The following is a 24193-nucleotide window of genomic DNA, read 5'->3' as shown; positions in this document are numbered from 1 at the left end:
ATGAACTGCTTGAAATATTCTTCAACTTCACTTTCTCTCTACATAAATAACTCTGCCTCAGTGGTGGAAGTGCTAGTTAGCGACTCCTCATCTTCTATCACTGTCCTGTCTCCTGCTCTCCCCCTCCTCTTGCAGCAGCATGCCCTAGAGGACTCACGATTAAAAGTCTTCCTGATTCTGGAGTAACCTCTGATCATAAAGCCTGGCTAAGGGGTTGGAGACGTAGCTGAGTAGCAGAGTTCCTACCCTGCATAAGGCCTTGGGTTTGATCTCCAGCACTGAAAGAATAAAGCCTGGCTGTGTTGTAACACCTGCCCTTCCGAAGTGAAATGAGCAGGTAAGTCACTCAAGGCATCCTGGCGAGAACAAAGACTCCCTGGCAATTACAGTCAGACTCTGGTTAAGACATGGCAGTGTCCAGAGCACTCTGAAGCTCCCAGAGCTGATTTTTCATGTTGGTACTCCCTCAGTAAGCCAGATGTAATTTTGTTGACAAGCCTTTTTCTTGGCTAACCAAGGGAAGGGAAAAGGAAGCCCTACTCAGGTTGTAGCTATGGTTATTGACCACTTGCTGGGCATCAGGCATTAACTGAAAGGCAATGCAGTATAACAGTCAAGGGTGCAGACTTCATGCAGACGCCCACCTTCTACTCCCAGGCAAAGTAACCTTCCTGCCTGCTTCCCTATCTGCAAAATTGGAATCAAATTACCGTATAAGATTATTAGAACCAAATAAGTTAAAACAGGTAAGAACTATTCTAAGTAGAATGGGGATTTTTTTTTCATTTTTCTTTTGTTATTCATATGTGCATACAAGGCTTGGGTCATTTCTCCCCCCTGCCCCCACCCCCTCCCTTACCACCCACTCCACCCCCTCCCTCTCCCCCCCCTCAATACCCAGCAGAAACTATTTTGCCCTTATTTCTAATTTTGTTGTAGAGAGAGTATAAGCAATAATAGGAAGGAACAAGGGTTTTTGCTGGTTGAGATAAGGATAGCTATACAGGGCATTGACTCACATTGATTTCTTATGTGTGTGTGTTACCTTCTAGGTTAATTTTTTTTGATCTAACCTTTTCTGTAGTACCCGTTCCCCTTTTCCTATTGGCCTCAGTTGCTTTAAGGTATCTGCTTTAGTTTCTCTGCGTTAAGGGCAACAAATGCTAGCTAGTTTTTTAGGTGTCTTACCTATCCTCACCCCTTCCTTGTGTGCTCTCGCTTTTATCATGTGCTTATAGTCCAATCCCATTGTTGTGTTTGCCCTTGATCTAATGTCCACATGAGGGAGAACATACGATTTTTGGTCTTTTGGGCCAGGCTAACCTCACTCAGAATGATGTTCTCCAATTCCATCCATTTACCAGCGAATGATAACATTTCGTTCTTCTTCATGGCTGCATAGAATTCCATTGTGTATAGATACCACATTTTCTTAATTGAATGGTGATTGATAAATAATAAATGTTCAATCAAGAATTAGTTTTTATATTAATTATATGTTATATATTCATATAGTCAATATTTTCATTTTATTGAAGAATTAACAAGATTGGAAAAGCTAAGTGGTTTGATTTAGGTCACATAGTGAGTAAGCTGATGGAAGAAGGACTGAACCCAGATGTGACTCATATTCTACACTACATGGGAGAATGTTTATTGATAGGGTCAGTGACCACCTTACTAGTACATACACCAACATTACTCCTTAGCACTGGCATGCCCAGTCCAAGAGAATAAGAATGGCAAAGACCTTGTACTTCCAGATCCCCAGGCAATATGCAAACCTGCAATACAGAGGCTAAGACTACTTACAGCAATATTCATTCAACTAGCTTTGCTTTACTTAAACAATTAGCTCTCCGAAGGCAGGGCCTTTATCTCCTGGATAATATTTACTGAGTTAAATTCAAGACAAAGATACTTGATGAACAGTCAGGAATGAAATCAGGTCTGACTCCATAATAGAGAAGGAAAGGGGAGGAAAAGGAGGAACATGGATGTTTTCTCTCTCTCTCTCTCTCTCTCTCTCTCTCTCTCTCTCTCACACACACACACACACACAAAGTAAAGGGGAGGAAAAGGATGCATTTTGTGCAAACCACTATTCTAACCTCTTTCCATGTATCAGCTCTTTATTCTTAAAATAGGCCTGTAATGTAAGTATTTTTCTTTCCATTTTGCCAATGAGGAATCTGAGGCCAAGAACTTGCCCCAAGAGTTAGAAGCCAGTGAACAGCAGAGCTGGAACTGGCAGCCAGTGTCTGGTCCAGAGCTGGTGCTCTTACCCAAGCCCCTTGCAGCCTCTCAGCAGGAACAGGTGCAGAAGGAAGGTGGACTTGAGAAAGAGCTACAGGTCAACTGTCCTACAAAGCCAAGCTTTCTCACTTTGGAGTAACTATCACCGTCAAGTCCCTGAAAGCTATTTTCTTTTTTTATTTTAACTGATACAAGAAAAGCAGTTTGCAAACAAGAATGTCATTTACAAGCTTATTACTAGGTCACAGTCAATTCTGCATTGTCCTTTCCAGGCTGTGACCATTTATAGACTTCTCTTCAACAAAGCAGCCAACATGACAGGCATAAGTTCTGTTTCCCAGGTTGCTGCCAGTGCTTCATGATCGGCAGTTAGGGATAACATCAGCTAGCTGAGGCATCACGACTTAGAGAACAATGCCCCTACTGTGTTCAGGCCTTCCATAATACAAGCGATGCTACAATCAAGCCCTTCACACACACTGCTCTTTAATTACTTTGTACAGTTTTTAGAATAAATTCTAACTGCTCCTGGGCTTTCTCTTACTGCTTTCCTAAAAATTATGTGGATTTATAACTCTGTGAATGTATTTATGCCATTAAATACACACTCAAAATAGTAAGTTGTGTGTTATATATATTTTACCACAGTTTAAAAAAAAAGAAAGAAAGAAAAGGTGCTGTGGATTTATACAGATGGGTGGTAAGCTGTGAGACAGCAGGCATGCTTGAACCCTAAAACATAGAAAGCAGGGGCTGCAGTACCTAGAGACTGGGCCCATAAGCTCAGAGGGCAGAAGGCCTCACGCTTAGAAACTTGCAGTGTTCACAGTGAATCAAACTATTCACCAACCTTTTCGGAACTCGGGCACGTAATGGTATGTCTTCTCTCCCAGATGGATTAAGAAGTTGGAAAGATTCCCACTAATTGCTATGGCAAAGACCAATGTGGCACATATCCAAAAGGGGCCTGCAAAAGCAACCAGGAAATTTATAAACAGGAAAACGAAGCACTAGCCCTTAGACTCTTACAGAGTAATTTCTCATCAGCCTCTCCCTATTCATCTAAACAAATTGAGATGCAATCGACACTTACTTAATGAAAATTTTCTTTTATGAAAGGTCAAAACACAACTCCGTAATTAGCTGCCTTAAAGACCAGGGCCATTAGAATTCAAAGACCAAAACACCTTCCACAATTAAAAGAATAAAGACATTGATTTGTGCACAGTTTCCTTTATTGGAGGATCATCAAAAAATTCATAGACATTTTGTTAAACCCTCCATCAGAATAAAAGAAGCAAAGATTACTTTCCTTACTAAGGACCAAATGTTAATGCCAGAGAAATAAAGTGAAATCAGACAGGTCCTTTTGCAGCATAAATGAAGAGCATGATAAGGGGGACACTTGAGGTAAGACTTAATCTAATCTACTAAATCACCATTTTTTGTCTGTTTGGGGAGAAAGAGAGGTGAGAGATTTTTTTTCTTTTTTTTTTTTTATTCTGCTACTATGCTAAGCTAGAGACAAGACAGTTTTAAAGGCTGTTTTCTTTTTTTAATGAAAAAGTAATACATGTATTACTTTTGTAATACATGCATGTAGTTTTGTGTTCAAAAGTGACAAAAGGGAATAGAGAAAAGAAAGCTACCTCCCTCTCAGAGCCCCAGCATTTCACCTCTCCAGAGCTCACCAGGGAACCAGTTTCTGGTGAATCCTGCCAGAAATATTCTACACATAGAAGCAAATGCACACATGTATACGTGCATGTTTATATATATATATATATATGTATATATATATATATATGTATATATATATATATATATATGGTGTATTTATACACACACAACACATGTATGTATATATTCTATTGTTCTATTTTTCCCTTAACATAGCCTAGAGATTCTATCTGAGCTAGTCATAAAATCAGTTTATCCTTTTTAACTGTTATAGAACATTCCACTGAGTGGGTAAGTGGGCCATGCTTAGCAAACATCTTTCATGATTTGCTTGATTTCATAAACATTATCCTTGGGTACTTAGAAAAAGTACCATGTAGCATAAATAGGATTTTGTTATTGTTGTTTGTTTTTTGAGATAAAGTCTTGATATGTAGCCCAGGATAGCCTTGAACTCAAGATCCTCCTGTCCCAAGTGTTGGGATTACCGGTATGTACCACCACACCTGGCACAAACACAACCTTTAGCTGGTGGAGTGGCTCAAGTGGTAGAGCTCCTGCCTAGCAAGTGTGAGGCCCTGAGTTCAAATTCCATACCACCAAGAAGGAAAAAAAAAAAAAGCCTTCCCAACAGCCTTTGCATAACAATATGGAAACTACAACAGAGCTACTATGTAATCAATAAAATATTATTTTAAAAAATACAACCTTTAAATTGTGAGATTTTAATAAATTTTTATGAATTTCATTTTTCAGTTCACTAATATTCTGCAATACCCTTTGGGATAACTTGGGGTAACATAATACCAAATTAAGAAATTATTTATTTATTGGCAATATTGGGGTTTGAACTCAGGGCTCAGAGCTCTACCACTTACGTCACACCCTTAACCCCTTTTTGCTTGTTATTTTTCAGGTAAGATCTCACTTTTTTGCCAGAGGCCAGCCTTGGACAGTGATCCTGCTACCTGTGCTTCCCACATAGCTGAAACACAGGCATGCACCACCACACCTGGCCTAATGATTGAACTTTTTTTTTCTGCCCTGGCTGGCCTCAAACTGTGATCCTCTGGATTTCTGCCTCCTGAGTAGCTGGGATTACAGCGGCGAGCCACTGTGCCCAGTCAAGAAAATGATTGTATTGGGAGAGATGACTAGCAGAAATAGGTAAGTACTTTTCAAAGCCAAGCACCATCTTCTAAAGGCAGGAAAGGGAACACAGGCCATCGACGGGATGCTCCAAAGAGCCACCAACATCAGCTTTCTACCTAGTGTTTCCTCGCTAGACTGCAAGATCTCCACCTCAGTCAAGAGCTAAATCTCACTGGATTATTTTAATCAAAATTAAAAATTTTGACACAAAAGTCAAAACCCAGAAAAACTGCACAACCAAAAACTTTGTTATATGAATGAACAAAACTCGCCATGAGTGTATTATACATGGGCTAAGAATACCCAAACATAAGGCCAAAGTACTAATTTATAGTACCATAGAACTAGAAAGCAAAGAACATCATATCCTATCAGCCATTATTTCTAAGCACCCTTCACGCTCTAGGCCCTGAGCTCGGTGCTATGGACACAATGATGCACAACAGAGACGCAGGCACCCTGGGGAAGCAGATAATAAAATTGCTAATCTTGAAAGTTTGGGCAGAGGGACATATAGGCCACCTATGGGGCAACTAGGGAGGGCACTAGACTAGAGAATGGGGTTCTCAGCTGGAGTCTAAAGAGCAGCAGGAATTTGCAAGTAGAGAGGAAAGAGAAGAATGTTCCAGAAGAGGGAACAGCATGTGCAGAGACTCAGAAGCAAGAGAAAACAGTTCATCACCAAGGAAGTTTATTTATTTATTTTTCTTTTTTTATTATATTCATATGTGCATGCAATGTTTGGGTCATTTCTCCCTCCTTCCGCCACCCCCCGCCCCCTCCCTCTACCCCTTACCCCTCGATACCCAGCAGAAACTATTTTGCCCTTATCTCTAATTTTGTTGAAGAGAGTGTATAAGCACTAATAGGAAGGAACAAGGGTTTTTGCTGGTTGAGATAAGGATAGCTATACAGGGAGTTGACTTGCATTGCTTTCCTGTGCGTGTGTTATCTTCTAAGTTAATTCTTCTCCAACTAGCCTTTTCTCTAGTTCCTGGTCCCCTTCTCCTATTGCTTTTAAGGTATCTGCTTTAGTTTCTCTGCGTTGAGGGCAACAAATGCTATCTAGTTTTTTGGGTGTCTTACCTATCCTCACACCTTCACCAAGGAAGTTTATATCTGGAGTAGCCAGAGACTGGAGATAATGGGGCCAGATCATGAAGATCTCAGAGGCCCTGATAGTGACAGGAATTTATATTGAGGGCAATAGGAAGTCTGGTGTGGGGTGAGATTTACACAGTCATCTCTCAGTATCTGAGGAGGACTTTGTATAGAATGGTACAATATTTGCATATTATCTAAGCACATCCTCCAGCATACTTATAATACTTACTATAGTGTAAATGCTACACAGATATCTATTGTACTGTACTAATTAGGGAATAATGATTAAAAAACAAAAAAAGGTCTGCAATGTTCAGTACAGATGTAGTTTAAAAATTATTTTTGGCTGGGTGCCGGTGGCTCATGCCTGTAATCCTAGCTACATAGGAGGCCAACATTGGGAGGATCATGGTTTGAGGCCAGCCCAGGTAAATAGTGCATGAGACCCCATCTTCAAAATAACCAGAGTAAAAAAGGTAATGGAGGTGTGGCTCAAGTGGCAGAGTGCCTACTTTGCAAGCATAAAGCTCTGAATTCAAACTCCAGTGCCACCAACACACACACACACACACACACACACACACGATCTGTGGTTGATTGAATCTGCACAGAACCCATGCATATGGAGGTAAAACTTTACTGATTTAAAGATGGGCTGGACAGTCCCCCTCCTGGGGATGTACCCAAAGGAACACAACTCAGGTTACTCCAGAGGCACTTGCACACCCATGTTTATTGCAGCACTATTCACAGTAGCCAAGTTATGGAAACAGCCAAGATGCCCCACTACTGACAAATGAATCAAGAAAATGTGGTATGTATACACAATGGAATTTTATGCAGCCATGAAGAAGAATGAAATCTTATCATTCGCAAGTAAATGGATGGAACTGGAGAACATTATTCTGAGCGAGGTTACCCAGGCTCAGAAGACCAAAAATCTTATGTTCTCCCTCACATGCGGACATTAGATCAAGGGCAAATGCAGCAATGTGGTTGGACTTGGATCACATGACAAGGGGAGAGCACATACGGGAGATATAGGAATAGGTAGAAAACCCAAAACATGAAAGCGTTTGATGTCCTCACTCCAGAGGAGCTAATGCAGAAACCTTAAAGCGACAGAGGTTATCATGAGAAGAGGATCAGTAACCAATGTAAAGATCAGTTAGAGATGAATCAACTTGGGACGTAACACACTTGTGCACGGAAGCAATGCTAGGAATCTCTCTGTATAGCTAGCCTTAACAACTAGCAAAAACGCTTTGTCTTCCTTATTATTGCTTATGTCTTCTCTTCAACAAAATTAGAGATAAGGGCAGAACAGGTTCTGCCTGGAAGTGAGGGGTGAAGGGGAGGGTAGAGAGAGGGGGAAGGGGGAGAAATGACCCAAATAATGTATGCACATGTGAATAAATGAATAAAAAATAAATTAAAAAAATAAAAAATAAAGACGGGCTGGGGATGTAGCTCAGTGGTACAGTGCTCACCCAGAATGCACAAGACCCTGGGTTCAATCCCTAGCACTGTAAGAGAACAAAACCCAAAAACCTCCTTGTCTTATTTAAGACTTGTCCCACATTCTCTGGCTGCCCCACACCCTAAGCTAACAACCCTGACATGGCAACAACTGAGGGAGGATGCCATCAGGTGACATGAATGGTCAACATCTGCCCAACCACTCTGCCTGTCTGGTTCAATCTCAATAACCCATCCTTGGAAAGAAGAAAGAAAACTGTCCTAGCCCTAAACGTTCTTGTCCCCTTAACTATTACCCCCTCTCTCTCCTCCTCCAATGAACCACCACTGCTTACAGACAAGATCCAAATTCCTGAGGCTGATCTAAAAAGGCCATTCTGATCAGTGCCAGTAACTCTCCCACCCCCATAGGAAGTGACACTCGGTGTCATACGTGCATGCTCATCCCAGGGCCTGCCATGTTCCCTCACACTGCCTTCTCCCTTCCCCTTTCCTGCCAAACCCCTACTTTTTCAGGGTAGGGAAGGCAAGGAGCCTTCATTTAGATTTCATCTATAATTAAATGCATTTAAATTATTATAAATATTAATGCATTTTATTCTAAAAATTATGAAATGTTTGTAACAGAAAATCACAAGTAAGACAAACACAAGCATACTCATTATGCCACTTTTAAAAGATCTTTTTAATGGTGCTATTCCATTTATATCCTGCTATGACACGGTTTTTCTTGCTTTACCTTGTTCTGAACTCTCTCCATGCCAATGCTTGTGGACCTCATTCTAAGAACTACAGAATCCATGACGAATACTCACAATTTATTTATCTAGTCTCCTGCTGTTGAACACTTTGGCTTTTAAATATTTGCTATGACAAGCACCTCTGCTGCAGTGAATGATAGTGATATGCTTCTATAAATCACCTTGGACATGAATTTCTCTAAGAATATAAATCCAGGAGTGGTGCTGCTGATTGTAGGATCTGAGCATCTCAAACTGCTATAACTTGTGTACTACTTACATCTCCACCAGCATTATACAAAGGTCCCATTGTTCTACATCCTTGGCAGACTTACCATCAATGCCTATGGTACTAGCTCAAACCCTCCAATGGCTTTTCACTCAAGCAAAAGCCACATCCACACTGTGACTTACAAGACCCAACATGGTCTGCCCCTCCAAATTGCCTCTCAGACCTTGATCTACCCTTTTGTCCACTCTGGTCCAGTCACACTACTTTCTTTGCTGTCCTTTGAACATGCAGGCAAGCTCCTGCCTCAGGGCCTTTGTACTGGCTGATCCTATTGCATCAAATGTTCTTCTTCCCTGAGGTATCTATATGAATAACTCTGAATTCCTTCAGGCCTTTACTCAAAACTCATCTTTTAACATTTTCTAGCCCAACCACCTACAAATATTTCATGTCCTGCCTCTCTGCCATTAATTTTCACCTTAGCATTTGCAACTAGCAAGCTATACTTTTAATCTTTTTTGGCAGTACTGGAGTTTGAATTCAGGGTCTCATGCTTGCTATGAAGGCACCTTACCACTTAAGCCATGTCTCCAGCCCTTTTTGCTTTAGTTATTTTGGGGATGGGGTCTTGCTTTATGCCCTGGGTGGCCTGGACCATGATTCTCCTATTTACGCTTCCCATGTAGTTAGGATGACAGGCACATGCTAACATGCACAACTTTAGTTGATGGGGTCTTGAGCTTTCTTTTCTTTTCTCTTCTTTTTTTTTGGCTGCACTGGGGTTTGAACTCAGGGTTTCATGCTTGCTAGGCAAGCATTCTTACCACTTGAGCCACTCCACCAGCCATTGAGAACTTTTTTTGGTCTGGCCTTGAACCACGATCCTTCCCACGTCAGCCTCCCAAGTAGCTAGGATTACAGATGTGAGTCACTGTGCCTGGACTTTTTTGTTTATTGTTAAGCTCAGTAGGTCATAAATTGCTTAATGATAGGGATTTTCATCTGGTTTACTCACTGCTTTATCTTCACTGAAGATAAAGTACTTAATGTTTATTGAATTAATTGAGTGACTGAAGACAAGTCATCTGCATGTTTGCTAAAACCTATGGGCATACATGTCTTGTTTTACTTTTTGTTTCCAAGTACAGGTGGGACTAAGTAGCTTCTTATTTTTATTGTCTATTTGTGTTTCCTCTTCTGTGAACTGCCCGTTTTCCCCTCGTTGCTTGCTTAATTCTTACAATTTGTAGGTGTTCGATACACATTCTTGTTTTCCATGTCTTGGGTTTTTTTTGTTTTTGGTGGTAGTGGGGTTTGAACTCAGGGCCTCACACTTGCTAGACAGGCACTCTACCACTTGAGCAACTCCACCAGCCCCGTTTTCCATTTCTTGTTGGTTATCCATCATAAGTATTTCTTCTCATCTGTACTCGAAAGTAAGCAACTTTTTCAACTTTTCTTATGACTTATTTTGCTGTAGAGAGATGTTAATTGTAAACCGAAATGCAATTAATTTATCAATTTTTTTTTGTAGACTCTGCATATTGGCACATCTTGGGACATCTTTTTCCAGATCACGTTCCCCACAAGGGGAAGTCCTTGTGAACCCACCCTCTAAGGCCTAGTCCTTTCTGCCATAAAACACTTTCTGGGAGTAATCCCAGGTACTCCACAGGTGGAGACAGGAGGTTAGAGGTTCAGTCTGAGCAATGTTAGCATGAGACCCTATCTGAAAAACAAACTAAAAGCAGAAAAAAAAAAACTGGCTGCAGAGATCAAATGGTAGACCACTTGCCTGAGCAAGCTCAAGATTCTAAGCTCAATCTCTGGTACCACATAAAAACAAAACAAAACAAAACTTTACCTTTGATTTCTTTGTTGTTGTTGTTTTGAGACAGGATCTCTCTATATAGCACAGGCTCGCCCTGAACTTGAAATTCTCCTGCCTCATCTTCTCAAATGCTGGGATTACAGAGGTGCACGACACATGGCTGCCTTTACTGATTTTCAGCCATGTCTGTAAATTCATGTAGCTGCTAGACTATGGAAAGAAGCAAACTTTGGGTCCAGATCCTGGCTCTGTCATGACAGACAGCACAAACACAGCACAGTGATGAACACTGATGATGAGTTATGGCTGATTTAAAAACTGAGCGTGGCCACTTACTAGCTACATGATCTCAGGCAAGTTGTTGGGCCTGTGTAACTCCCCCAATATAAAGTACCTGCCTCAGAAAGTTGGGTTGTTATGAGGATTAAACGAGCTACCATAGGCTCTGCCCTGATAGCAGTGTCTGACAAATACAGTACCAAGCACTCTGTGTATTTGCTGCTATTGTGTTTATTGCTTACTCTGTGACTACTGGTAAATTACCCTACCTCAGTTTCCTCTTTTGTAAGATAAGGCGACCTTGGAACATAAGAAATAAAATAATGTAAAACAGTTCACAGGCCTTATCTCACGCTTGGCACTTATGTAGTACCCAACAGACGTTGGTTCTCTCTCTTCTTTCCCCTTGGGCTGGGAACCATGGCTTTGCCTTTAAATCCTCAGCCACTAGCACAAGAAGAAAAGGTGCCTGAAAACACCAGCAGCTAATCTGGGCCACACTGCCTGCCAGGACCAGAGATATGGCTTCCTCAGACACAGAGCCCACTCCTCAGCAAGGTCTCAGGTTAAAAGAGAACATAAGGGACACTACCACCTTGTACCAGAGGCGTGGGCAGTGGTTTTTACACTCGGCTCCTTGGGGCTCTGGGAATCCCACAGAGGAACTTGTGGAGATGTTGCTGAGGGGAAGGGAAGCACCCAACCTCCACGACAGCAGTGTCACTTCTCCTGGTTTTAGACACTGGATACTCCCACTGCTTGATGAAAAGGGTCTAGAGTGGAAAGCCACCATTCTACTAGAATAAATATGGATTTCATATAACATGAAACTTGATTCCATTTTACTGCTTTAGTTTGACAGCCTTTAGCTTTAGTTTCTTCACATGTAAAATGGGGAAAATAGCATTTAACGTACAGTCTTATAAGAATTAGAGTATGTGGTAATGCACACCTATAATCCCAGCACTTGAGAGGCTGAGACAGTTAGATCACAAGTTCCAGGTCAGCCTGGGCTGCATAGGGAGACACTGTGTTAAAACAACAGCTAGTAGAGTGGCTCAACAGAAAGAGTGTACATGGAGCCTGGCACACAACAGGTCTGCGTGAACTCCTTTCCTCTCATAGTCCACACAAACAATTGCTGTACTACTTATTGCTGAGGAGTGCACATTTGCATTAATGAACCTTGTTGGGCGTCAGCTTCCTCATTTGAAAAGTGGGGTTGCTTCAATGATGTACTATGCCTCAGCACACCAAAGCTGGGCCCACATGAGGCACACAGACAGCAGCAGAGCTGTTGACTCTCTTCTCCCCTCACATGTAGGAAACTGTGGGGACTTCTCACGCTCTGGGCGGATTTCCGAAATTTTCTCAGACAGCCAAGGGTTCAGTGATGACAGTTATCCCCCAGCCCATCCCTGTTTCAACGTCCAGCACTGGTGACCAAATACCAAGAGGAGCCAACCTATCCAGGGCAGAGAAGGAACTCACATGTCAAATCCCCCAGCCAATCCTCCATAAAGGAAAATCAGCACTCTCCTCTCAGACAATGTGACCTCATTTGGCTCAAATCTATCATGTCATTTGAAGTCATTTGAAGGGCATAATAGTACTTATAATCATGGTATTAAGTAACATATAATCGCATTTTCCCCTAAATTCTTATTTTTTTTTTTTTACATTTTAAAAGGGTGGATTTTACTATTTATGAAACTGAATCATTTATATTGTCAGTGGGACTGTAAAATTGTAAAGCCACTCTGGAAAAGTTTGCCAATTTCTTATAAAATGAAATATCTAATTACTATATGATCTGCCAATTATACTTGGGTATTTACCTCGGAGAAATGAGAGCTCATGTTCACACAAAACAATCATGTTCATAGCTGCTTTGTAAAAGTCAAAACTGGAATCAGCCCCAATATTCTTTAATAAGTAAAATGTTAAGCCAAACTTTGGAATATCCATTCTACAGAACATGCTCAAAAATAAAAAGGAAGAAATTACCGATAGACAAAGCCTAGATAAGAGCTTTATGGTGAGTCTGGAAAAACAATCTCAAAGGTTACATACAACACGATTCCATTTCTAGAATAATTTTGAAATAACAATTTTTTTTAAATGATGAACAGATTAGTGTTTGCCAGAAAGAAGATGAGAGAGTTATTGGAAGTGGCTGTGATTATAAAAGAGGCCTTTGTGATTATGAAGCTATCTTGTATCTTGAATGTGGGGGTAGAAACACAAACCTATCTGTGTGATAAAATTGTGTAGAACTGCTGTGGTCTCAATGTTTCATCACCTTCCACTCACTCCCCCTCCCCTCCACAAATCTGTATGTTCAAATCCTTGCCACCAAGGTAATAAATATTAGGAGGTGGGACCGTTTGGTAGGTGGTTAGGTGAAATGGGATTAGTGCCCTTATGAAAGAGTTCCTGAAAAGTTCCCTTGGCTCATTCATCTGAGGATATGACAAGACAACTGCCTGTGAACCAGGAAGTGGGGCCTCACCAAACAGGAACTGTCAGTGCCTTTGATCTAGCACTGTCCAGTCCAATAATTTTGAGAAACAAATTCTAGAAAAACTACAAATGGTAGTTGTTATAACTGCCCAAGCAGACTTAGAGCTGAATATACAAACAGAGTCACACACCTGAAATGTGAGTAAGATAAGTGGACTGTTCTAATGTGGAGGTATTGATGGTTAAATTGTTTCTACAGTTTCATAAAATGCCACCGCGGGCGGGAATTGGTTAAAGAATACATGAGATCTCTCTGAACTAGTTCTCATATTTGCATATAAATCTATAATTATCTCAATAAAGAAAAAGGTAAGGAGTAGAGCAATCCCCTAAATTCTTTGCAAGGGTTGCTATTACATCTCAAAAGAGTGAAATAGCCAGGCACCACTGGCTTATGCCTGCAATCAGGAGGATCATGGTTTGAAGCCAGCCCAGGCAAATAGTTCCGCAAGACCTTATCTTGAAAAACCCTTCACAAAAAAAAGGGCTGGTGGAGTGGTTCAAGGTGAAGGCCTGAGTTCAAGCCCCAGTACCACAAAAAACAGAATGTGGTAAAGAATGAAAATGCATGCCACATACCATAAAGATCTGGATTGCTGCGGATATATAACCTCACGAAGTTTCTTCCAGGTATTGGCAAAAGAGACCCTTTTATTCTGTCAAAGACCTGGAAAACAACATAGCAGTAATTCTATGGAAGTTTAATTTTTTAGAGGTTTAATATATTCAACTACTATAAAATGGACCCTCAGTCATTTGGGGTTTTATGATAGGATATTCACATTCTAGTTAGTCTTGATTTTTGTAAGACCCCCTCTAGTACAAAAAGCTTTCACATGATTTGACTGTTTAATGACCAAGGAAACAAGTCTCCATTTATAAAAGGAAGGGTGAGACTGGTTTACAAACCTGGTAAGTGTCCACATCAAAGAATGTTTGGTAGTATTCAAATGTCCAGAAAGGAGAGCTTTTCTTCTGGCCAGCAAGTAACTGTCAGAGATAAGATAAAACATAATCAACACAGAAGCAACTTGCTAATTCCAGCTGCATGAGAGGGAGGGCACTGGCCTAGTACGAAACCAAACGGTGGGAAACACCAGCCTCTTCTGTAGTCATAGACCAACTGCAGTAGCCACACCCAAGCCCAGCCACACCCAAGCCCAGAAACAAGCATCAGTTCCAAAACCACACCAAACGCTTTCAAATGCTGACCCCTCCACTCAGGGAGCTTTGGCAAATCACTAGGCTCCTCTCGGGTTTACTTCTCTTACCTAGAAAGAACAGCTAACAAGATCTCTACCTCATAGGAGAATAGGGAGGATTAGATTCAACAGTATGTGTAAAATGTGATTATTTACAGTGTGCATGCACACACAGCAGTCTATGCAGAACTCTTTTCCTCCCCACTACTTTAAGATCCTTACTACTACTGCTATCTGATTTCTCAAAAATTGGATATGCTAATCATGCAAAAGGACTAAAAAACAGGGTTGGGGCAGTAGCTCAAGTGGTGGAGCATCTGCCTAGCAAGCATGAGGCCCTGAGTTCAAACCCCAGTACCACCAAAAAATTAACAAAGCACTAAAGATATCACTTGCTCTAACGACAACAAAAAAAATCCAATTTAGAGGTGGCCAATGCCTGTCCCCACGGCACAGCTCTTCAAGGGCAGTTACCCCAACACTAGGAACCACAACTACTGTCTTCTGGTATCTGCACAGGGTACACACAGCAGAAGGTGAGGTGGACCTGAGCAGTTTTGTGGAACAAGGTGACCCATTTTCCATAAGCTAGGGAAGGAGCTTTGCTACTCCTTCCAATTCACAGACAAAATTAAGATAACAGAATTTCTTTTGATTTAAAGATTATTTTTCCCTACACATTTCTTCTTAAACAATGATGCTTACTGTTTCTCTTAATTTTTATGTGTCAACTTGTCTGGGCCATGGTACCTGGATACGGATTAAACAGTCTTCTGAATGTTTCTGTGAGGATATAACTGATGAGACTTACATTTAAGTTGGTTTACTTGGTTTTTTGTTTCAGGGCCTACACATTGAGCCACTCCACTAGCCCTCTTTTTGTAAAGGGTTTTTTCGAGATAGGGTCTCATGAACTACTTGTCCAGGCTGGCTTTGAACCGAGATTCTCCTGATCTCTGCCTCCTGAGTAGCTAGGATTATAAGCACGGCCACCAGCACCCAGCAAACTGGTTTACTTTAAGTAGAGCAGATTTCCCTGTATAATGTGGATGGGCTTCAGCTAATCAGTCGAAGGCCTGACTAGGACAAAAGGCTAAAGCCGCCCCATCCCCCCTCACCCTACCTCCAACACAGCAAGATGGAATTGTCCAGCAGATGGCCTTTGAACTGCTCATCTTTCCAGCCTTGCTGATCTCTCTTGATCCAGTTCTGGACTTGTCAAGCCTCCACAACTGCATAAGCCAATTCCTGAACACCATCTTTCTCTCTGCACATACTCCATTGGTTCCCTCTATACCAGTAACCACTCCCATTCTTGCAGGTGCAAGCACTATAATAAGCACTCAATGCGGATCACCTCTAGTCCAGCACAGGGATGAACACACAGGCTCTGCACTTTGGCTGCCTACTGCCAGTGTGTGTCTGGGCAAGTGACTTAAACACTCTGCCTCAGTTCCTCATAAGGAAAACAAGGACAAGGACTATCCCTGTGCACAGGGTCCTCTGGGGATTAAGTGAGCTATGCAAGGTAAAAGTGCCTTCCTTGCTCTGAATAGGGATAAGCTATTGTGACAGCTGTGATGGCCACAGTCAATACTGTTTTCTCCTATTCCATATGAGGAAACCCAGGCTTGTGATGTTAAAGTGTAACAGAAACTGCTTTTGCTAAGAGAAAAAAACAAAACAAAACACTGCCTCCTCACCTGGGCCCACAGCTAACTAAAAATAGGAGAAAAACTTGGCATCCTTGCCTCCATTCGCTTCTGTTCCCTTTGCTCAGAATCCCTCTCTCCTACATTCATCTTGGGTTGTGCAGGAACTATGAATAAACATCTATGACAAGAACCCTACACCCCAGGAAACAATGACTTTCTTATCATGACAACGCCTTGCCTGACCACCTGGACTACACCTTTGACCACCAGACCACACCTTTAACTGGGACTGTTTAGTAATTGTGTCTACCTCTCCCCCCTCCCCCAATTCTTCCTCTGCTTAAACCTAAAACTCATGTCAGTACCCTAAAAATGGGTTAAAATGTTTTCTGCCCTCTTCCTGCACAAGGCTGGCACCATTCTGCCTTACGACACTACTGGTCTCTCTCTCTCTTTTTTTCTTTTTGCAGTACTGAGGTTTGAACTCAGCACCACGTGCTTCCTGGGCAAGCACTCTATCACTTCAGCCACGCCCCTGCATCTTTTGCTTTATTATTTTTCAGACAGGGTCTCATGTTTTGGCCTGGGACCACTATCTTCCCAAAGTAGCTGGGACCACAGGCACATGGTACCTTGCTCGGCTTGTTGGTTGAGATAAGGGTCTAACTTTTCCCCCAGGCTAATGTTGAACCTCAATCCTCCCAATTTCCACTTCCAAAGTAGCTGGGATTACAGGCCTGAGTCAACTACTGGACTCTTTAATTGGCATGCTGGGGCAGATGGTCGGATCTGACATGTTGGAACCTCCAAAGTTGGGCTTCTGCCTATGACTCCTCTTACCAAAGTACTTTTTCTAGAACCATATTACTACTGGCAGGATTCAAACTCAGGATCTTAAATCTGAGTTTTGTTAAAATACTTAGTATAAAATGGTTTTTAATTTAGCATAAACTTCAGTACTTATTTTAGTACTTCATAGAGCTCCAGAAAGATTGCCCGGAGGCTTGCTTAAGTGGCAAAGCAGCACAGGCCCTTAGTTCAAAACCCCAGAACCACAAAAATAAAAAACAAAAACACCTGAACCTGACACAGGGAACTGGCAGGTCTAGCTAAAGCAGTGACATGCAAGCGAAGCATATAAAAACATGAGGGTGTGGACAAAGTGGTTAAGACCAGTGACCAACGACCATCCCTGAGCCTCTGTATACTTTCATTGTAATGTGCTGGCATAGGAAGAGCTCTGCCCAGGGGGAGCTATATCACAAGTATAGGCACATTTAAGTCCTGTGAAAAATGGTGCATATGCACTAAAAGTCTCCTTCTTTTTCCAAAACACATGAATATTCAAACCCTTTCCCATAAAATGAAATGTGCATTTTTGTTTGTACCAGTGCTCGCCTGCTGCGAGCTTACTTCTCCATTTCCAGCTGCTCTGCATCTTGTCTGTACTAAACTTCCACTATAATCACTTTAGAACTACACCCAGCCAGTGACTAAGACCTTCACAATCTCGCTAACCCTGTGACCCATTGCTGTAAATTGAGTACTGCTCTAGAGCACTATGGTCATAATTCAATGTATAAAATATTAAAAGAAATACAATTTCTGAAACACACCAATTGTGTGCATGAAATACATCTGCAATCAAAAAGAGCCACCAGATTTCTTCACCATCTAATCAGCTGGACTCAGGTACTCCCTGGAACCCTCCCACCCTCTCCCTCACCTAAACCTTTCCACCAAATCCTAGTGAGCCTGCCCCTGTGCAGGATTCATCACTCCTAGTCTAGACCACTCATCTCCTACCGGGTCTTGTGGCCTGTAGTCTGTCTTCCCACAATTTATACTATGGCCACCATATCTTAAATATCCTTAACCTATCTAGTCATTGTTTACAATCTTTCAATATCTCCTGAGTATTTTCAGAATGCAATTCCTACCACTGGGTTGAGTCCTGGCCTATCTGTAAAGCCCTATGTTCTGTCTTCACCTGTTGAGGACAGTGGACATTCCTTGCCTGCCCTGTGTTCTTTCATGCCTCTGGGACTTCACCAAAACTGTTCCCTTTGCCTACAGCACCCTTGCCACCTTCTTCCCCTGACACCTTCTAGTGTTTCATTCAGGTGTCACTGCCTCCAGGAAGCCTTCCTTAACTCCCTCTCCCGGCTCCTGCCATCCATGTGTTCTCTCCACCAGCACTTCCATGGACAATAGTTTGGTTTACCTGTCTGTTTCCCTACCAAGCAGAGGCCATGCGTCATTTATTTTTGTGCCACCACTGCCTGGCACTGTACCTGCACACAGTAGATGGTGAATAAATGCATGAACAAGACTGAAAAATAAAAAAGAAAAAAACCCAAAGTTAAGTTCAAACCTCAGTTTTGTCAGAGTAATCATTTCCCAGCAACTCATCGTCCTCTTCTCTCCCTGAGCCTCTTGGGGGTCCTGATTGGTGTTTTGGGATTTCACCAGGATCCTCAATGTTTATTGTGGTGGTATCTGAGTTTGCTGTTAGAGGAGTAGCTGTATCACCAAATTCTGAAATCAAGTAGACACAAAGACCTAGAGACTTTCCCACACTGAGACAGTGACACTTTTTATTGAAAAACAAGCTGTTCAACCTCAGCTTTGCTTTGCATCCTATCTAAGACCAACAGCATCAAGGTTTGAAAAAAAATCTCAGCACTCAGGAGGCTGAGGTAGAAGGGTCTGAATTTGAGACTAGCCTGAGCTACATAGCAAGACCCTGTCTCAATTTTTAGAAAAGACAGGAAAAAAAAAGAAAAGTCTTATCCTAAAATCAATCTGACATAGAAGGACATTTTTTTTTTCCTTTTTGTAGTACTGGGATTTGAACTCAGGGTTTCATGCTTGCGAGGTTGGAGCTCTACTGCTTGAGCTACACCTCCCCAATCTGACATGGAAAAGTGATGATAAACACAACAGAATTTGGAGCCAGACCTGGATTTTAGTCCTGGCTCAGCTATTCACTAACTACCTGATCCTGAGTAAATAACTTAGCCCCTACAACCCTCAGTGTTCCCAACCATACAATATAGAAATTATTTATTTTATTGATTTAGGGGAAGATTAAGAGTATTACCTAAGTAAAGTCCTTAGTAGTATACCTAGCCCGAGCTAAACCTCTATTTGATTCAAGTTCAATTTTTCTTTTTTTTTGCAGTACTGGAGATCAAACCCAGATTCTCATGCGTGCTAGGTGAACACTCAAACTATCCCCAGCCTTGCTCAAGTTCAAAAAAATTTAATGGAACATTTTTTTCCAGTAAGTCCTATATAATCACTGTAGAAAATATAAGGACAAAAAAGTAGAAATAATAGAATAAAAACCACTTAGTCCCATCACATAAAGGCAAACACCATTAACATTTTGCACATTTCCTTTTCTTTCCATAGCAAGGTTCTTGCCAATGATGCTCATCCCTCCTCCATCAAGTATTTACCTTGTGTCCTCAGTGTATCAAGTCCTGATCTAGGATGTACTAATACTATAATAAACAATTTTGCAATCTGATTGTCTACTGGTGATTATATTTTAAAAAACTGAGTTTCATATGATGGGCTTAGAAGTATGCAAGGGACATCTGTAGGGAAAGGTTTGGGGTTACAGCCTTAGGCTGACCACCTCTCAGTGCAATCACTGGGTCACTCTTCATAAGGCTCTTCTATCAGATTGCTGAACCGCTTTCCAAAACAACCTTACCTATTATGCCCACAGGCAGTGAGTGAGACTGTTGGTCTCTGAGTATCCCAACACTATTTAGTTACGCTGAATAAAATTTAGGGCAGCTCTGAACCTTTGAAGGCCTAAGGAAGGTCCCAGCAGAACACCATTGTAATACTGCAGGCATGGCACAAATCCTGGCAGTACAATGGAGCGCTTGGCTAACTCAGCTTTCTCTTACCACCCCTCAGCTACATGAACAGATCTATGCAGAAAACCAAAGTGACTAAAATTAACAGAGTGGCTGACATATAATAGTTACTTCAGCCTCAGTGGCCAACATTTGGGGTGCCTAAGTAGCAGGAAGCTCGGAATGAGATGGCCTTTTTTGTTCAAAGTTAAGGCTTTAAAACGCCATGACCCCAGACCTGGGGCAAACTACTCCATATCTGGGTCTCTGTTTCTTCTTATAAAATGTAGATGACACCTGTCTCAGAGAGAGGTTGTGAAAATGATATAGTTACCATTTATTGCTGGACAGAATGCTGACATTTGAAAAGATAGTCACAACTTTGCCAGAGGGAATTAAGGAAGCTATACTTAAGTCACATATATAAAAAGCAGCCATTTTCCAGGGGGAAAGGCATTCCAGAAGAACAGAGGGTGCCGCTGTTAAAGTACAAAGGCCAAACCAGGTGCCAGTGGCTCACACCTACAATCCTAGCTACTCAGGAGGCAGAGATCAGGAGGATTGCGATTTGAAGCCAGCCCAGGCAAATAGTTCGAGAGACCCTATCTCAAAAACCTCTTACAAAATAGGGCTGGTGGAGTGACTCAAGGTAAAGGCCCTGAGTTCAAGCCCCAGTACTGCAAAAAAAAAAAAAAAAAAGCACAAAGGCCAGAGACTCACAGGAAGTCGAAGGCACCAGGGAGATGTGATGTGAGAAGAATGGTCAGAGGTGCTGGGGGCAGCATCTCTTACAAAGAGAAAGGGATGGGCAAGACCCAAGGGGTCCTGTGTGGGAGGGACAGCAGTCACAGTTTGACTGGAGTGTAGGGTGTGTGCACCCCCAGTGTGATGGCTCGTCACACATGCAGCTCTGGGCTAGCTACTGACTGTCTCAACTCCTTGAGGGCAAGACTGGTGTGTGTCTGACTTCTGCCTCCAACCTTCTCCACTTCTATATTCTGGCATATCCTAAGCCATCCTTTGCTTCTATTCCTTTCCTAACACCTTGTCTTCTGCCTGAAAGCTTCTTAACTCTATTTTTTCATATAACACAACTCTTCTACCTCAAGAAAACTTTCCTGACTCCCTCAGCATCCTGTGTCCTTTTCTAAACACCAAAGTCCTTAACGCAGTTTATAAAACCCTGCCTCAGGTATCTCCTGCCTTGTCTGCCTCCCCTGTGCCAGTGGCCCCCACCTGCCACCATCTGTGATCTGGAACACAGGCATTCTTTCTATTCCTTGGGGGAAATAAGTAAACCAACTTCCTCCCTTCTAAAGACTTTGAGCATGCAGATGTATGTGTTTGAACTTTCTTGCACCATGCTCCCAGATAGCATGGCCAAGGAAGGCTGCTCCAATGAAGCAAGATCCAAACAAAGCCACATGGCTACGCAGAGGAAGACTGCTTCAAACAGAAAGATGGTACGAAAGCCCAAACTGTGACTGCATTAGGTGTGCAACAGGAACAGTGATGTTCCTCTTGGCTGGGGCAGAGAGAGAAAGGACCCGAGCAGCAGGAAATGAAATCCAGGCAGAGAAAGACTGTTTCCTGGCAGAGCCGCCTGGGTTATAGAAAGAACTCTGGCTTTCATTCCTAGTGAGGTGGAAGGTACTAGAAGGTTTACAAGGAATGACATGATCTGAAGGGTTGGTGAAGTGGCTTAAGTGGTAGAGTGCCTGCCTAGGAAAGACATGATCTGACTTACTGTCAAAGGACTAAGATTTGTGGGTATAGATCAGTGGTAGAGCACTTGCCTAGCATGAACAAGGACCTGGGTTCAAGCCCCAGCATCACAGGGGTAAACAAAGAACCACTCTAGCTGCAAAGTAGAGACTGGAGGTGGGAAAGAAAGAAAGAAACCAAAAGAAAGGTAAGGACTGCAACAACAAAAGGCAATGTGACCTTGAAGGTGGGACCAGGGGTGAAGGTGGTAATAAGTGGTCAGATGCTAAATGAACTATGGACATAACAGTATTTGCCAAGGCAGGAATTTCTCTTTAAACATCACATAACTTCCTCAAAAAATAGAGAGCCCGTGATGCCAGACTGCCTGGGTTCATATCCTGGCTTTGTGGTTTACTAACTTTAGGCTAATTGCTTTAGTGCTCTATGCCTCAGTTTCTTCACTGAAAAAACAGGGAGAATAACTTTTATAAACTTGATATAAGGATTAAGTGAATTACTTGTAAAGCACTTAGAACAGTGCCTGACATATATCAATGCTATGTAAGTGTCTATAAAGTACTAGGCAACCACTGTGCCAAATTTATGATCCCTGTTACCAACCTGAAGGGTCATTTAAAAAACTGAACAGCTGGTGTGGACAATCTGGAAAAACCTGGGTGTGGCTACCAGTCTCTTACCAAGATGTATGAAGTCATAGTCTTTTCTTTCTTTTTTTTTTCTTTTGCAGTACTGGGGGATTGAACCCAAGGCTTTACACATGTTAACCAAGTGCTCTACCTTTTTTTTTTTTTTAATCTTTTCTTTTTTGGTGCTGGGATCGAACCCAGGGCCTCATGAATGCTAGGCAAGTGCTGTACCACCGAGCTACATATCAGCCCCAGTGCTCTACCTTTTGAGCCATGCCCCCAACCATTTTGGTTTTCTATTTGTTTCTGAAATAGTCTCCCTAACTTTTGTCTGGACTGGCCTCAAACTCTTGATCTGTCTGCCTCTGCCTCCAAAGTAGCTGTGATTAAAGGCATGCACCACCACACCCGTCTGCAATAACATTCTTTAACGTATAAACCAGTAGGCAATGAAAACCCGTTGCTATGGCTGTAGAAAGTGATCAGAAAGAAAAAGGTGGGCACCCAGCTTCTGTACCTTCAAACTGCAAGTCATCTACAGCTGCCATTCAGCCAGTGGGTCTTCTCCAATTGTGAGGAAGGAAATTTGCAGGGGTCTAAAAGAAGAAAACAAATAAACTGAGGATAACAGAATAAAATGCCTGCAAACAAATATTTCAGCGTTAGAAACAGCATTGCTTTCCCTTACCTCCTTTTTCAGTGGGGTGTGCTAGATTAAGCATCAGGTATATAAAAACTGTTATAAAGGAACTAACCCAGGAGGTCAAAGGTTCCATCCAATCGCCCTTGTGCAAGCTGCATAGATAAGGAAAGGGCAGCTGGGATCTGAGAGAGGTGATAGGAAAGGCAGTTCAGCCTAGTCAGTGATTGAGGGCACAGGCTCTAGGGTCGGACAGACCTGGGTTTGATTTCCTTTTCTGTTGCTTGTCTGCTGTGGAGTGCTTCACGGGGCCTCAGCTTTCTCATCTGTAAAATGGGTTCATGATGGTCTACACCATTAAATGAGATAGTGCATGTAAGGCGTTTCGCGCACAGCCAAGCGGTTGGCTGAGCAGTGTACGCGACCCTGCAGCCAGGGACCCCGAAAAGCAGGGCAGGTTTTGGTGAGGGGGGACGTACGAGGGGGAAGGCCCAGGCGCAGCCACCCAGGCGAGCAGGAGATCCCAGGCCCCCTCGGCCCCGAACTGGCCTCGCACACCCGGCCTCACCTCGCGGGGCTCGGCGTCCAGCCGGTCCCGGGAAGGCTCCGGCCTGAGATGCTCCGTGGGTTTCGGTCCCTGCGAGATGCCGGAAACCGGAGATCCGGAGGGGGCGGAACTCCTACGCCTCCTCCGGGCGGAGCCCCGCCTTCTTAAAGGGGCAGCAGCACCCGGAAGACTGACAGAGACCTCTGCGGGCCCCTGCCCGCTCCTCTCCACCCCTCCCCAGGGGGAACCTCCGCTTCTTAAAGGGACAGCGCCGCGGTGAGGTGGGTGAAAGGGTCCACCTGTGCTTGCCTGCCCTCCAGGGGGCGCAGAGAATTCTCAAGAGTTCGGAGTTTTCTTACTGTTTGTTTATACTTCTTTTCTTATGGAAATAAAAAAATAAGACAATAAAAGATGAGTGAGAAAAGAAAAATTAGGTCATTCTGTCACCAATTCCCCCGGTATCTTTGGCCATAAAATTTTAACTGTGAGAGAGTCATGAGTCAACTGCATCCTACATTTGTGAATGAGATCGAGGGCAGGGTGACGCCTGTTCACATGAGCACCTTTGCTCTGCTTTATGTCCCTCGGAGGTCGGGCTACAGAGGAAGCCGTACAGATGGCCCTCACTCACCTGGCCCCCAGCC

General features: G+C 42.7%; 1 protein-coding gene across 7 annotated transcripts in view; it reads right to left on the bottom strand.

Moving 5' to 3' along the window:
• The window catches only part of Yipf1 (Yip1 domain family member 1), a 42278-nt gene extending 18551 nt beyond the window's left edge, over positions 1-23727 (bottom strand). For 3 of the 7 annotated variants that reach the window (XR_012449903.1, XM_074080050.1, XM_020160527.2), the window contains exons 1-6: positions 23571-23727; positions 22880-22958; positions 18508-18671; positions 14186-14266; positions 13856-13943; positions 3107-3223 (exon numbers count right to left, since the gene is read on the bottom strand). Coding sequence is in view for 2 of the 7 variants with exons in the window: in XM_074080050.1 (XP_073936151.1) it covers positions 3107-3223; positions 13856-13943; positions 14186-14266; positions 18508-18671; positions 22880-22910 (481 nt within the window). In the remaining 5 variants the exon portion in view is untranslated. Of the gene's footprint in view, positions 1-3106; positions 3224-13855; positions 13944-14185; positions 14267-18507; positions 18672-22879; positions 22959-23260; positions 23329-23570 lie in introns of all 7 variants that reach the window. The other 4 variants (XR_012449904.1, XR_012449906.1, XR_002212172.2 and 1 more) reach the window with 4 other exon arrangements.
• Between the last annotated feature and the right edge of the window lie 466 nt (positions 23728-24193).

Source organism: Castor canadensis, chromosome 7 (assembly GCF_047511655.1).
Source record: "Castor canadensis chromosome 7, mCasCan1.hap1v2, whole genome shotgun sequence".
NCBI lineage: Eukaryota > Metazoa > Chordata > Mammalia > Rodentia > Castoridae > Castor > Castor canadensis.
The sequence above is the reverse complement of the archived record's forward strand: the minus strand, read 5'-3'. Positions and strand labels throughout refer to the sequence as shown.